The sequence below is a fragment of the Antedon mediterranea genome, chromosome 11 (assembly GCF_964355755.1).
Source record: "Antedon mediterranea chromosome 11, ecAntMedi1.1, whole genome shotgun sequence".
In the NCBI taxonomy this organism is placed as follows: domain Eukaryota; kingdom Metazoa; phylum Echinodermata; class Crinoidea; order Comatulida; family Antedonidae; genus Antedon; species Antedon mediterranea.
The window spans coordinates 8,094,212-8,108,903 of NC_092680.1; the positions used below are offsets into that span (position 1 = coordinate 8,094,212).

At 34.9% G+C, this 14,692-nt stretch overlaps 2 protein-coding genes across 9 annotated transcripts; one reads left to right on the forward strand and one right to left on the reverse strand.

Moving 5' to 3' along the window:
* Positions 1-555: 555 nt before the first annotated feature.
* Positions 556-7,290, reverse strand: LOC140062182 (mitochondrial fission regulator 2-like). 2 transcript variants are annotated; one of them, XM_072108269.1, is made up of 10 exons: positions 7,194-7,282; positions 5,406-5,572; positions 3,682-3,787; positions 3,437-3,544; positions 3,079-3,218; positions 2,496-2,749; positions 2,176-2,321; positions 1,974-2,089; positions 1,522-1,690; positions 556-1,223 (listed from the first exon to the last, which is right to left on the reverse strand). In XM_072108269.1, the coding sequence occupies exons 3-10, from the start codon at positions 3,757-3,759 to the stop codon at positions 1,146-1,148; spliced, it is 1,089 nt and encodes a 362-aa protein (XP_071964370.1). In that variant the 5' UTR covers positions 3,760-3,787; positions 5,406-5,572; positions 7,194-7,282; the 3' UTR covers positions 556-1,145. The 2 variants fall into 2 exon arrangements, with proteins under 2 accessions (XP_071964370.1, XP_071964369.1); XM_072108268.1 differs by lacking the exon at positions 5,406-5,572 and having other exon boundaries at positions 7,194-7,290.
* A 114-nt stretch (positions 7,291-7,404) lies between these two features.
* Positions 7,405-14,429, forward strand: LOC140062804 (armadillo repeat-containing protein 1-like). 7 transcript variants are annotated; one of them, XM_072109139.1, is made up of 7 exons: positions 7,405-7,472; positions 11,101-11,210; positions 11,443-11,517; positions 11,606-11,697; positions 11,988-12,201; positions 12,797-12,913; positions 13,273-14,427. In XM_072109139.1, the coding sequence occupies exons 2-7, from the start codon at positions 11,136-11,138 to the stop codon at positions 13,543-13,545; spliced, it is 846 nt and encodes a 281-aa protein (XP_071965240.1). In that variant the 5' UTR covers positions 7,405-7,472; positions 11,101-11,135; the 3' UTR covers positions 13,546-14,427. The 7 variants fall into 7 exon arrangements, with proteins under 7 accessions (XP_071965240.1, XP_071965242.1, XP_071965237.1 ...); XM_072109141.1 differs by having other exon boundaries at positions 7,434-7,472; positions 11,112-11,210; positions 13,273-14,428; XM_072109136.1 differs by lacking the exon at positions 7,405-7,472 and adding an exon at positions 9,432-9,773.
* The last annotated feature ends 263 nt before the right edge of the window (positions 14,430-14,692 follow it).

Here is a 14,692-nt window from a genome sequence, read left to right on the forward strand (position 1 = left end):
TAAAGTTATTCACTTTAAGTCGAAAATTCGAGCCAAAAACAACAGTTTACGTAATTAACAGGTAAATTAATTAGATTACATTTCGTCTGAGAAATCGTCGCAAGCGAAAGTAAACAAAGATTTCAAACCATGAGTATGTATTATGCATGATGCTAATTAGGATTGTTTACAACTCATCACGGTTGAGAAGGTGTTTTCACACAGATCGCGAGGAAGTTTTATGATTATGCATACAGAGTAGCCAAACAAGCGCATTGCATTATGGGATATGTTTTGATTGAAAACTTTGACTGGAAGTCAAAGTTATTTTTTGAACAAAAAAACATCTGTATTTCGGTTAAATTATTTTTTTTTTGACTAATTTTTTGTGAAAGTTAATAACTATTATGATACTTAAAAATGACCCACTTTTTTTCGAATTTAAAAAAAAAAAATTTTGTTGGATTTAGTCAAAGGGACAATACATTCTGGGCTGTGGAAAATTTGTACAAATACATGAAATGAAAAAAGCACACATTTGTTAATAACATTTCAGATGATATTTCTACATATTTTACAAGACCTTTTTATACATTCAGGAAATTGTTAGTACTGTATAACTGAAATACTGTACATACAGGTTAGAACTTGATGAAGGCCTCAATTGTGCAGTGGTGAATATTATACAATAAATTATCGTAACCATCATAGTTATGATGAAAAGTTTAATAAAAGATTAATTAAAAATGCTATACAGTACTGTACATTGGCTTGTAGATTAGCAAATAATGTAATCAGTAAATATATTTACAATCTTTGCAGTCTTTGTTACTGGGCAAATTTCTTTGCAAAAATCAAAATTCTATCTTTCATATTCCTTTCTACGACGGATTCTTGTTCTGTGAGTTTTTCGATGCAGCAAAAACAATGGATTTGCATGAATAAATTTGCCTGGTTTTACGATAGTACCAGTCCATTGGAATTGGGACTGAAACCAAAATCATTCTGAACAATAACTACTGGTTAAGTACTAGATTCACAAAATACCTTAAAATTATAGGCCTAGCTAAATTTTCAAATTTAAATTACTGTTCATTAAATATACCATTCATATATTTTTTTTCTGTATTGTTATAATCCACTCAAAATATCGTTCACATACAGTATTAAGCATTGATAGGTTTTAGTGGTCTGGGTTTCGTTATTGAACGGCGTCTGTGAGGTTTCAGCAATTGTTGTCCAACCTGATACAGTAAGAAATGTAATAAGGAAATCTATATTATAATAATATATTAAAATGACATTTGCAATATATTTGGTAATATTATATGAAAACCAAATTATTTTATAAACTTCATTGGTTTGATGATTGTAAATGATTTATCGATATTAAAAAAGTACTTGGGATTGCGACCTAGATTTTAAACTTTTAATGGAGATTTTAAATTAAATTACTACTGTATTACTACAGTACAAGTATTTCATATACTAAAAACATATATTCTTTATTTAAGACTCTATAGCTGAAACATTATAAATTACCTTTGGACTTTTTGGTGATGGGGTAAATGTCCTTGGGTTATTTTCCTTGTTTGGACTAGCAGCAAGACGATGGGCAAATTTCTTTTTCAGGGCCTGGGCAATCAATGAAGCAGCATCCATGCTGTTGGATAGCTTTGGTGCTTGACGGACAGGAGTTCCACCTGGAGACCTACATAGAATTAAGAAAAAAAGCTTTTGTAAAATCTCTCTTCTTTATGGGGGAATGATTCCCTCAGTTTTCGATGGTAACACATGCACTGTATAAACCAGCTATGTATGACTTGCACCGCATGTAAAACTTTGTTTGAATCATTTGTTACTACAGTACTGCAACACACTTTACTTATAACTGGATAATAACTAAAAACAAAAAGTGATCAAAATACAATAATAATTTTGGCTTGACTGTTCAAATAAATATTTCTGCAAGCTCTTCTGGATGGAAAACTCACCTGGCAATAGATCGAAGCTTCACTGAACCAAGCCCTTTGAGAACATCTGCCATATTGGGCACTCCACTCTTTGAATCTTGTGAACAGTCATCAATGTTACCTTTGAGAGCCTTATTCTATAGTGAGAAGTGTATGTAAAAATAAACACTTAATAAAGATAACATTTCTTTCAATCAAGTTTTTTTATCACTTGTTTACTAACCTTTTTAATCTGATCTTTGACACTATAGTGCTTAGTTTGGATAACTGCAGGAGGTGGCGGTGGTGGTGGAGGAGGTGCCCCACATGGCGGTGGTGGTGGAGGAGGTGCTCCAAACATTGGTGGTGGTATAGCTGGTCCTGGTGTTGCTATAAGAAAAATATAAATAATCACAATTGTGTAACTTCACATAGGGATGTACTGTACTATAATTTCACACACCCTGGTGGTGGAGGTAGTTCAATATACAACTTCAGGTACATTTCATTCTTTACAGTGCAGATCTAACACCCATATTGGACAATACACATTAGTTAAAATACCTGGATATGATTGCTGTGTGGTTACGATCAAAGCGATCTGCGCCCTAAGCTTGGATAGCTCCTCTTCTAAAGCATCAATCTTTCTCATTGAGACAGGGTCTGGTGTAGCTATAGTAGGCATCTCTTTTACAGGAGTCTTTGGAAGCTTTGTGGTACTCTCAACATCTGAACATGTTTCTTTTTGTACTGGCTGTACAAGTTGAACTGGTCTGTATCTTCTACCACTGCGCTTATAAGAACCTCTGTATTCAGTTCTGAAAAACAACATAAAATTCTCTAATTACAGTATAATCAACAGTGATTATGTTAATTTTAAGTATATGGTAAATCCCCTAAGGGAACACCACACCACAAAGGTTAGCCTAGTCATATTGTTACAAATACAACCCCTGGTTTGTTTCAGAGGTAAGTATCCTCTATAGGGGTGTCTAAAAGGAAGAATTAGTGACTTTCAAATTTGCCCAGAAACATGGCCTTGCTAGGCTACATACTACAGTGCTTTATAAAAAAACACCTAAAATACACTCATGTACCATAACTGGTACATGATACTTCAAAAAAAGAAAAAAGACCTAGACAGTACCTGGCCACAGAACTTTTGTCTGGACTGAACACTTCAATCCATGGTATATCAGCTAGGGTCGCCATTGGAAGGGGTTCACATTCATCATCAATAAACGTTGGTTTTCTTCCATGTTTTGTGAAGTTTGTGTCCTGTAAAGTCTGTGCAAATAAAAAGATACAAGAACATGTACCTCAACCTTGTTTGCATTTAAATGAGAGTTAACTTATAGTGTTGATTCAATTATATCTTTTAATACAACCTGTATATCAAAATAAGGGCCAGTAATCTAGTCTGCACAAGTAATATTTTATACTTATCGATAATTTTTTTAATGAGTGACTGCAACTTTCTTTATATTAAACATACTGTATTGTACCTGAAAATAAACTCTTCTACATGGCTTCAATGGTAGGTGACTACCAATTGTGCGAATTAGAGACTTCCATCGTTTCCGTTCCTTGCGTTTAGCATCTCCATGATAACCCTTTATAGAGAAATTGAATAATAATTACACTTATAAATATTTTTTAAGTGTAGGCTATTGCATTTTTCTTAGTTGATTGATCTTATAATCATGATTTCAATCAATTTCATTTGAGATTATTTTTACAACATACATACCAATTGATTAGGATAGGATGATAGACCTAAATATTCCAACAACATTTGGAGTAGATGTCTAAAACTGTTGTCACTCATCAGATCTGTTTTGGCTGCAATAATTTTCCTGAAGAAATAAAAAAACATTCTGGCTATATATAGGCCTAGAATAGAAGGAAGCTGATCACTCCGGCCGCACTTCATTCCGGCCGCCGTATCAGTTTAGCGCGATGTTATGCACTCCGGCCGCTATTCAATTCGACTTCCTGTGCAAAGTGGCCGTTAGTATGGAGCGCCCATATCTACGATTCTATACTGTTCAGTGTTATAACAAATTCTTGGTGACCAAAAGAATTAAAAGAAAAAAGAATTTAAATGGAACTAGTTGAATATTTATTATCAACAATTTTACTTTTTTCATTAACATTCAAAGAAGTTGGAACTGCTTTTTCTTTCAAACTAAACTTAACTTTTTCCTTTCAAATAATCAAATACCCGTCTAATTAATGCTTGAATAACAATAGTTAATTTCTTTCTATGTATATTTTATAGCTTTACATTAACATTAAAAATTAGTTAAAAACCTTATTTTTATAACACTTTATCTTGCCAGTATCCATACTTACTAATTATAGTTAATAACAATATGTAAAATATTAATTTATTTATTTCAAATAATCAAATTAAGCGCGGCCGGAGTGATCTGTATTCGAATAGAATAGGCCTCTCTAAATAAATTCAAGAAAGGCCAACCTAGCCTAGCTAGGCCTACTACTAGAGAGGGCCTACTAGGCCAACTAGCGTAGGGAAGGAGTAGGCCTATTCTATAGAATAGTTAGGCCTAGTACATGGTAACTATGATTTGCTGCGCGAGAAAATTGGTTTGGTAGATTGGGATGTGGTTTTCAATGACAAATCAGGTATTCAATCGTGGGACGAATTCGAGCATATTCTTGCGAAGAATATTGATGAGTGTATCCCGATGAGGAAGGTTTGCCACGGAAGAAAACCTCTTTGGATGAACAAAAAAATTGAAAAGCAGATTGCCAAAAAGAATAAATGTTGGAAACAGTATGTAAAGGCCAAGAGAAAACAAAAAGTATGTGTGTCAGCAAAATGGTCGAAGTTTGTCCAAGTAAGAAATCAAACAGTAGATCTGATTCGATGTAGTAAATCTGACTTCGAAAATAAAATAGCAATTGAGATCAAATCTAATGAAAAGTCTTTTTGGAGGTATCTCAGTTCTCAGATCAATATAAAGTCTGGTATACCCAACTTAACCGATAGTAATGGAAGGCATGTGTCTGATGACAAGGATAAGGCTGAGTTGCTAAACACGTTTTTTAGTAGTGTATTTGTCGATGAAAATTTTTCGAATGTACCGGCTATTGATGACATTTCAGAGGATTTTTTATCTCAAGTTGACTTTCCTTGTGACGAAATCTTAAATATTTTATCAACGTTGAATATTACTAAAACAGCTGGACCTGATGGTATTCACCCACGCATCTTAGTCGAACTAAAGGATATCATTTGCTATCCCCTCCATATTATTTTTACGAAATTGTTTCAAGAAGGAGCCGTCCCTAATAGTTGGAAACGGGCTACAGTGGTACCGATTTTTAAAAAAGGAGTGAAGTCTGACCCAAGCAACTATAGACCTGTGAGTTTAACTTCGGTAGTTGGTAAAATTATGGAGAGAATTATCAGGAAGGAATTATTGGACTTTCTTGAACATCACTCACTTATTTGTTATGAGCAATTTGGTTTCCGGCAAGGTCGTTCTTGTGCTTTACAATTACTTGATGTTCTTGAAAACTGGTTTTCTTATTTTGATAATCAGGATTGTTTTGATTGTATCTACCTTGACTACAAGAAGGCTTTCGATAGTGTGCCTCATCATAGACTCCTTCTGAAAATGAGTGCATTGGGTATTAGAGGTAAACTTCTAAAATGGTTTCAAGAATTTCTTAACGATAGACAACAACGGGTTAGTGTCAATGGATGTGTTTCAGATTGGGCTGATGTTCGTAGTGGTATCCCGCAAGGAAGCGTCGTTGGACCTGTTCTTTTCATTATGTTTATAAATGATTTACCTTCTGTTATTTCTTCCTCTGTACGCATGTTTGCAGATGATACTAAATTGTATAGAGTAGTTAACACTGTGAATGATGCTCAAGTTCTACAAGAAGATTTAGAGAAAGCATGTGACTGGTCTGACAAATGGCAATTACCTTTTAACGAGGGTAAGTGCAAAGTAATGCACTTTGGGAAGAAAAACAACAAACATCTGTATGCCATGCGTGGTTTCTTATTGAATGAAGTTGATCATGAAAAAGACCTCGGTGTTACTATTGACTCTAAACTTGTTTTTAATGTACATGTGGCAGATGTAGCAATGAGAGCAAATCGGAAGTTGGGCATGGTATATCGAGCTTTCAAGTTTTTAAATATGGATGGGTTTCTTCGTTTATATAAAGCTATTATTCGTCCGACCTTGGAATACTGCAACGTTGTTTTTAACTCGCTACATTGTAAGGAGGAAGACCTATTGGAAAAAGTCCAAGAACGTGCCACCAAGCTTATTTTTTCCATTCGTCATTTACCTTATTCAGAAAGGCTGAAAATTCTCAACCTACCTACTCTCGCATACAGAAGGCAAAGAGCTCATTTGATACAGATTTTTAAAATTTTACATGGAGTGGATAGTATTTCTGCTGATTCTTTTTTTGAGCGTGATGAAGATGTTAGAACACGTGGTCATTCTTTTAAATTAAAATTTAAGTTCTCACGCACAAATTGGATGAGGGACTCATTTGGTCGAAAAGCTATTATATTATGGAATTCGTTATCGGAGGATGTAGTAGCTTCAAGATCAACCAATCAATTTAAGTCCGGTCTTGAACGGGCATGGTCCAACCACCCTCTTAAATTTGCGCCATATTCAAGAGTTGATGTAATTATCAAGAGGGGCTTATAGGCATAGCCTAGCCTCGACTCCGGACCCAGCATTGCTGAGCTCCGGAAACAAGTAAACAAGTAAACAAGTAAGTAAACAAGTAATAGCCTACTGTAGGCCTAGTTTAGATTAGTAGTAGTACTAGTAGTAGTAGGCCTGCCTATACTAACTTAACTATCATTCATATTCATAGTAACTAGGCCTAGGCCTAGCCTAGTAGTAGCTAGAGAGTACTAGCCTATTATTATTATTAGGCCTACTAATAACAGTGCACTGTAAGGTATATTAAAGAAAAGTGGTATGGTTAGAGAAAACTGGCAAAATGCTAGGCCGAGTGTGATGGGCCGCCCATTCATGTGTCAGCTCGACCACCACCGGGCACTGATACTAGGCCTAGGCCTAGCAGTATAAAATATAGGCCTAGCCTCTAGGGTAGGGCCTAGCCTAGAGGGCCTAGCTAGCTTGCATATTTGTCGTTCTAAATGTAGGAGATACAGTAATACATCGTTCGGATAACAAAATATTTGTAATTTGATACTTAAATATTCATCATGAACATAATGTTCATACTTACCTATAAAATTGAACAAGTACGCAATATTGTTTGCTTAATAAGCCTATAACTACACAACATTCCAACAGCTATTTCTTCTGCTGTCCATTTTTTCCAAATTAAAAGTAAGCGCTTTTGGGATATTTAAACGATTAGCCAATCAAAATTACTGACCGTACCGAAGGTCATAAACAATAACCAATCAAATTCAATTTAGTTGCCACCATTTTTTAATTTGTAAAAACATTTGGTGTGTGTGCAAAAAAGAGGAAAGAAAAGAAACAATTTGTAATTATAACGGTAAAAAAACATTAGGGTTATTGCGTTTTGTAAATAAAATGTATTTAATATTAATAAGCTTGGGGCATAGGCCTAGGCCCTACTAGCCTAGGCTAGTCTTTTTAGGCTTACCTAGTAGGTAGGCAACTTACTTACTGTACTCCGGACCCAGCACCGCTGAGCTCCGGAGACAAGTACTAGGGGGATCCAGTCAAGTCGCCCCATCGCAAAGTCGCCCCATACAAAGTCGCCCCTTACACAGTCGCCCCATCGCAAAGTCGCCCCAAAACAAAGTCGCCCCGGCACAGTCGCCCCATCGCAAAGTCGCCCCATTACAAAGTCGCCCCATCGCAAAGTCGCCCCATCGCAAAGTCGCCCCAACGCAAAGTCGCCCCATTGCAAAGTCGCCCCAAAACGTTAAAAAATAGTTTACAAGTGCGTAAAATGTTGCAATGATACACAAAATAACACAGAACGTGTAGGCATAGGGGAAGCCCCGCCATGTAGTCTCAGGTCACACGATCGGCACGCACCCCCATCAGAGAGGAAGCCCCCGACTAATCACTCCGCGGTCGCACTAACGTGCTAGCTCACCATGAGAGGGAAACCCCTGTAATTACTCCGCCGTTGCCGTTGTCGCGCTCTACAACGCACCATCTGAAGATGGGGAAACCCCGCCGGAGTTTTTATCGGTTTTAATCATATTGGGTGCGTTTGATATCGATTGCGTTGTTACTTTGGTCGCGCTAAATGTCGTATACATTATAATGTTTATCCTATTATATACATAATTTGTGTTTAAATTTTTATTTTACAGGTTTTAATGGAGTGATGTGCTTTTTAAAAATCATTTAAAAAATAGTCCCTAAAAAGATTATCCCTGATTTATAGTTTCGAAAATGTTAATTTAATATGATTTTAAAATTAGTTACCACAGCCACAATTACGAATCTTTCTTCAACCTACGCGTGGATACCAGCTAATTTTTTAGGATAATATAATAAATGTATAAATGTGTAGTAGGCCTTCGTATAGATTTACAGTAGTTAAAACAATAACAGTGTTGTAAGACAATAAGTGTTATAGGCTACTTATTGATCATTTTGCATTTATTGACAAGTTATGTGTCTTAATTTTATAATGACTTTTCAAAATGAAGAAAAAAAAGGGGATTTCATCGCCGATGTGATTGTTTTACATGCAGGTATTAGTAAAATTAAAACGCGACATTTTGACCATGGAAAAACCATCGTACAGTATCGTGTGCGTGTTTTTTAAAAAGGGGAATCCCCGACGGTCAGCAGAAAGACGTAGCAGCTGTGAGGAAACAGATACCAGAAGGCGCAGCTCCGATTGGATTCAGAGAATGTTTCAGATGGCGAGTCGCCTTTTATTCAACAGCACAATGATCATTTTACTGAAGAAATTCTTTTCAATCCTTTTGGTTATAGAACATTCTAATTATAATGCCTAATAAATATCCTCTCATATCGGGTGTTTATTTAATTTTAAATTAAACAAGACAGTGAAGAGGCACGGAATAATACGTACACGGACGTACGACAAATACACACACGCACGTTATCATTTACGACATATAGTGGTGATATGATGCAATTTTATAATGGATATAATGATGGGATTGCCTTTCCAGGAGTCTTACAATCAATGTTCACTGTAATACTATGTATATAATAGTAAACTGAATGTTTATAAATAAATTGTTTTACGTAATTTGTTGCATATAAAATGAAAGACACAGACGTAGCCTACGTTTCCTATAAAATATTTCACATTTAAATAAGTACGTATGTACTGTTAAATGACATTATGCTGGATAATACTATATCTTAAACTATGTTTACAAATTGTCATTTTTTAAGCCACACATCTTTCTCATAATACTGACCTGTAAAATAAAATAAAAAATCAATTATTAATATAGGCCTAATAATAATAATAAATATTCATCGACCAAAGTAAAAATAATCTAGATCGTATAACATCATTTTATCGCGACCGATTTCGAACGCGACTGATATCATCGTAAAACTCCGGCGGGGTTTCCCCATCTTCAGATGGTGCGTTGTAGAGTGCGACAAAGGCAACGGCGGAGTAATTACGGGGGTTTCCCTCTCATGGTAAGCTAGCACGTTAGTGCGACCGCGGAGTGCGACCGCGGAGTGATTAGTCGGGGCTTCCTCTCTGATATGGGGGTGCGTGCCGATCGTGTGACCACCTGAGACTACATGGCGGGGCTTCCCCTTTTATGCCTACACGTTCTGTGTTATTTTGTGTATCATTGCAACATTTTACGCACTTGTAAACTATATTTTAACGTTTTGGGGCGACTTTGCGATAGGGCGACTTTGTGATGGGGCGACTTTGCGATGGAGCGACTTTGCGTTGGGGCGACTTTGCGATGGGGCGACTTTGCGATAGGGCGACTATGTCGGGGCGACTTTGTTTTGGGGCGACTTTGCGATGGGGCGACTGTGTAAGGGGCGACTTTGTATGGGGCGACTTTGCGATGGGGCGACTTGACTAGCATCCGTACTAGGCTAGGCCTAAGTAAGTAAGTAAAGTAGCTATACTATAGTATTATAGGCCTAGAGCTAGTACTAGGCCAGGCCCTAGTAGGCTAGGCCTAGCTTCAACAGGAGGACAGGTAGTACCTGTCCTAGCTAGGCATGGAGGCATGATTGTAGGTCCTATTTTATCTAGACTGGGCCATATGACTTTATTACTTAGACTAAAGTTTAGTTAGGCCCTAGGGCTAGGTTTGTATGGATTAGGCCTAGCCCTAGGTAGGCCAAGTTGAGCAGCCGCCAAAAAAACGTTATTTTCTATGAAACGCCAAATGCTAACTTTCACCGGTGCTCGTTTCTATTTAATATTAGGGATAACGATGTATATTCAAAGTTTATAATATCACGGTTTTTAGTATATATTATTAAATATTACAATTAAAGAAATAATTATGAAAATCTGACTTGTAGATTCCAAAATATAAGGCCTAAAACATCACTGAAAATGATCGTTTTTAGCCAAAAATGCCGTAAACATGTTGCCCCCTCAGGCGGCAGTTGTATGAACTAGCCTACTCCATTTTTCGGTAAAATAATTACATAGATCACCGTTTTTTATAAAATATTTTGTGTATTAACATTGTAAAATTCAATAAAATATGATATTAAAAGATAGTAGATAAAAAATGATACAGTAATTATTTAACCTCATTCGAAGAATATCAATACTCTATTAGTCCTGAGTGAGAGACAACGCAAGTTGAAAAACACGCGAGAAAAATATTATTAAATATGACTACTTTCCTTTGCTGCGTTGTTATTGCAGTTCAAGCCAACAAAATTGTAGTATGTAATTATAATTATTTATTTTCATGACACAATAAATAAACTTAAAGACCATGAACTTATGTACTAGGACAAACACTCTAATCACTACGCGAAATGTCGTAAAAGACGCACTGGGCATTTCATAGAAATTACCGGCGGCTCAACTTGTCGGCGGCCCAACCGGTCATATGCTGTTTGTATTGTATAGGTTAGTAGGGACCTAATCAAGTTAGTAGGCCCTAAAGGCTAAATCATCATATTTTGTTGTTGAATGTTTTATTTAATTCCTTTAGTTTTAATTCAGTTTACGTCAAAACCAAAAAGAAAGATGGATGTGCTGACCGTCGTTAAACAGCTGAAAACACTTGCTTCCGACCAACGTAATCGAGAAACCATAGTCAAGGTGATTTATTTATTGTTGAGAATAGATAAAAATGCCTTCTATTTAAAAGAAAAAAGTACAGTATTAAACATTTCAAATCCAATTTACCATTCATTTTAATATTATTTATTTAATTTTAATTATAGTATTTTTTAGTTCTATGTAATTTGCTTAAAACCAGTTTAACCTCAATGAACCACATCCCAAACTTAGAACCACCACTGTCTCACAACTTTTTTGTTTTGCTTTTTAGGATCAAGGCTGTCTACCAGGACTTGTGCTGTTTTTAGACAACTCTGATATTAATGTTGTCATTACAGCCCTTGAAGTAAGACAAAATTGAAGTATAACATTTATTCAATCATTTATTTAAATTGTATCTATTTTGCAATAAGAAAGTGCTTTTTCCTCTACAGACGTTAATTTTGCTTGCACATTGTTCTAGTAATCGGCCAATCATTCGCTGTGAACTTGGTATGCTAGACAGTTTGGATGCAATTATCAACAAGTAATATACTAATACTGTATTTTAATTGTTAAGTTTACTCATTTATAGATGTTTTTGGTGAAAAATGTTATTCTTTTCCTTTCAATCATATAACCTTGATAGTTTCCCAGTTATGCAGTTAGTAATAAGATAATGTTAATTTGTATTTACAAGTCTAGATGTTAAACAATATATAGTTTTACAGGTCATACTCATACCTAGTGTATCCTTTCTCTTTGGTTTATTTTGCCTTGTTGAATATAACAACTCATGAAGATATAATATTGATTATTTATTAATATCTCATGTAGACATGGTTACAGTACCAAAGCAAAAGAGCTTGCAAGAAAGTTGCAGAGTACTATTATGACACAACTAGGTAGTCCTTTACGGGAAAAACAAAATATTACTGAAAAGAAGTCTACAGCAAAAACAAAACATAGCAGGTATGGTGGAAAGGCATTCATTGCGGGTAACAAGAAATTCAAAGCTATTATTCTTCAGATCAATGGACTCGATAACCAGGTCAGCTTTAAATATTTATAATTAATAATAAGGAACTTTCGATTTGTGACGACCTACGACCTATGCATTGTCGTTAGTCATCTCCTGGACCTAGAAACCATCAATACTGTACTGTGTTGAGAAATGTAGAGCAAAGAATTGCGTTCCCCTCATATGCTCAACACCTAAGACCTAACTTTTCCTAGGTCGTCGGTCATCACAATTTGAATGTTCCCATATAACTTTCTTATAACTGTATTAATCGTTTTTATTGTATATCCTGTCATATCACTACCATATTTGAGCATATCATTACCATATTTGAGCATATCACTACCATATTTGAGCATATCATTGCCATATTTGAGCATATCATTACCATATTTGGGCACATCACACTTTTTATTGTCACACACAAGTTTGATAGCGTAGACAGAGCTTAAGGCCTATTTTGTAACAGAACCGTTCAATTGGTTCAAGTTTTCTTCATTACGGTAATGTTCAAGAAAACATGCGAAAATCTATATATGTACATCTCTGCAAATGGCATATGTCACCTGTGTTATTGTTACTGTTTCTACTGCCTATGTTCCAATGATAATGATTTCTCTTACAGGCTTGTAGAAAAATTTGTGAAGATGAACTTTTATTGATCAAGGGAGTGATCAGTTTCACCTTTGACATGCAACATAAACGGTGCACTTTGAGAACTAAAAAAGACTTACAACCTGCGGTAAATTCTGACACCCCTATTATGGTGACACTTTGTTGGATCGTGAATTTGTCCCCTTCAATAGGGATTCAATTTTTGAAAAAAAAATTATTTAATATAATATATTCAATATGAAATAAAATTTAAAATAATTATAATAATTATTAAAATAATACTTATATTACTTGGATAGTATCAGTATATATTCATCCCTCATGGGGCAATTAATGGAAGATAGAGATGTATGACATCATCCTACAATAAAAAGTACAAATTGAATATTCATGACTATAAAGTATTTTAGAAATATTGTTTGTTTGTTGATATGTGTTATATTACATCTTGTGGTTTTTTTCAACATGGCTTACTATCATTTTCAGGTTATTGTTGCTGCTATTGCAAAAACTAAAATTATGCGTGCTGAGCAAATAATCAAGAATGAGCACGGGGAAGAAGTGACATTGACATTCGGTGCTAATCCAGCGACGATGAACAAAGAAAATGTCCATTTGCCTGCATATCTACCAGAAGAAGATAGTCCATTGCGAGGATTGGATAAAGCTGTAACTCGCATTGATAAGCAAGGTGATGGAGATGGCAGAGGATGGTTATCTTCAGCTGCTAGCTTCATTAGTACTAACTTCTACTGGTGATATTCTGTGTACAAAAACTTTATTCACACTTGTGTTGTATTACTGAGAGATGAGATTTTTTATAAACACCAATTTTTTAAGGTGAAATTGAACTAGTCCAATAACTGTCAATTTGTTAAGGATACATTTCTTAAGGAAACGATTAAATATCAAAGATGACTATATACAGCTCTAAATCATTATCATATGTTTACAGGGTTTATGACATTCTATCACAAATGGAACACATTACATGATTTAATAAAAGTGTATTATTAAAGCATGGATGAATTTATAAACTGATTCCTATGGTATATTAGTCTTCATTAAGTTGAGTTAAGAGTAAAAAAACTGATCCTTTTGTTCTTTCTTCAAGTTTTTAACAGTACTTTAATTATCTGAAATTTAGTAATTTAGGGAGGAACTAAATTGTTCTGGTCTGTCTGGTTTTAGCCTTGATACACCTTTTCGTAATGGTTGTGCATTCCTTAAACACATGTTATGATGATATTATAATCAATGATATAATATAAAATGCACAACTTATTACTGTATATACAGTACTGATTTTATACTACTAAACCTCTAAAGAGGTACTTGAACAAAATCATATTGTATAGGTTTCTTGTATTTTCGATTCGATGGCTGCTAAAAATGCTGTTCTCTATTTCCCTATTGAAATGAAACATACATTTTATAAAGGTCTGTCAAAAAAAAAGACAAACATGTGTATTTATTTTATAATTACACTATTGTAACATGTACACTTTATTGTGAAGATGCACACAGATGCTTGTAAATAAACTTCAATGAGATATATGCAGCTATTAATCTGATTTGATTCCTTATTTTCAAATACCGGTTTAGCAAAAGTAGCTACTGTAAGTATTGCTATAGTTTCACCCTCGCGTAAAATTCCGATTTGCTCTGTTTTCTGTGTCACAATGACCCTAATTTTATTTGTTATAAATCCCATTTCTACTTTGTTTACTTTTTAAAATAACAGGTACTTGTTGTCTATTGAACCTTTCAGTAAGATTTGTTAATTAAACTCCAGCTGTTAGTTTATTACTTTTAGGTTTATTCATGTGTATATTACGACAAAAGACTAAAAGGATACAATAGACGATCACGTTAATTCGCGCGTGTAATATGATTACATATAATG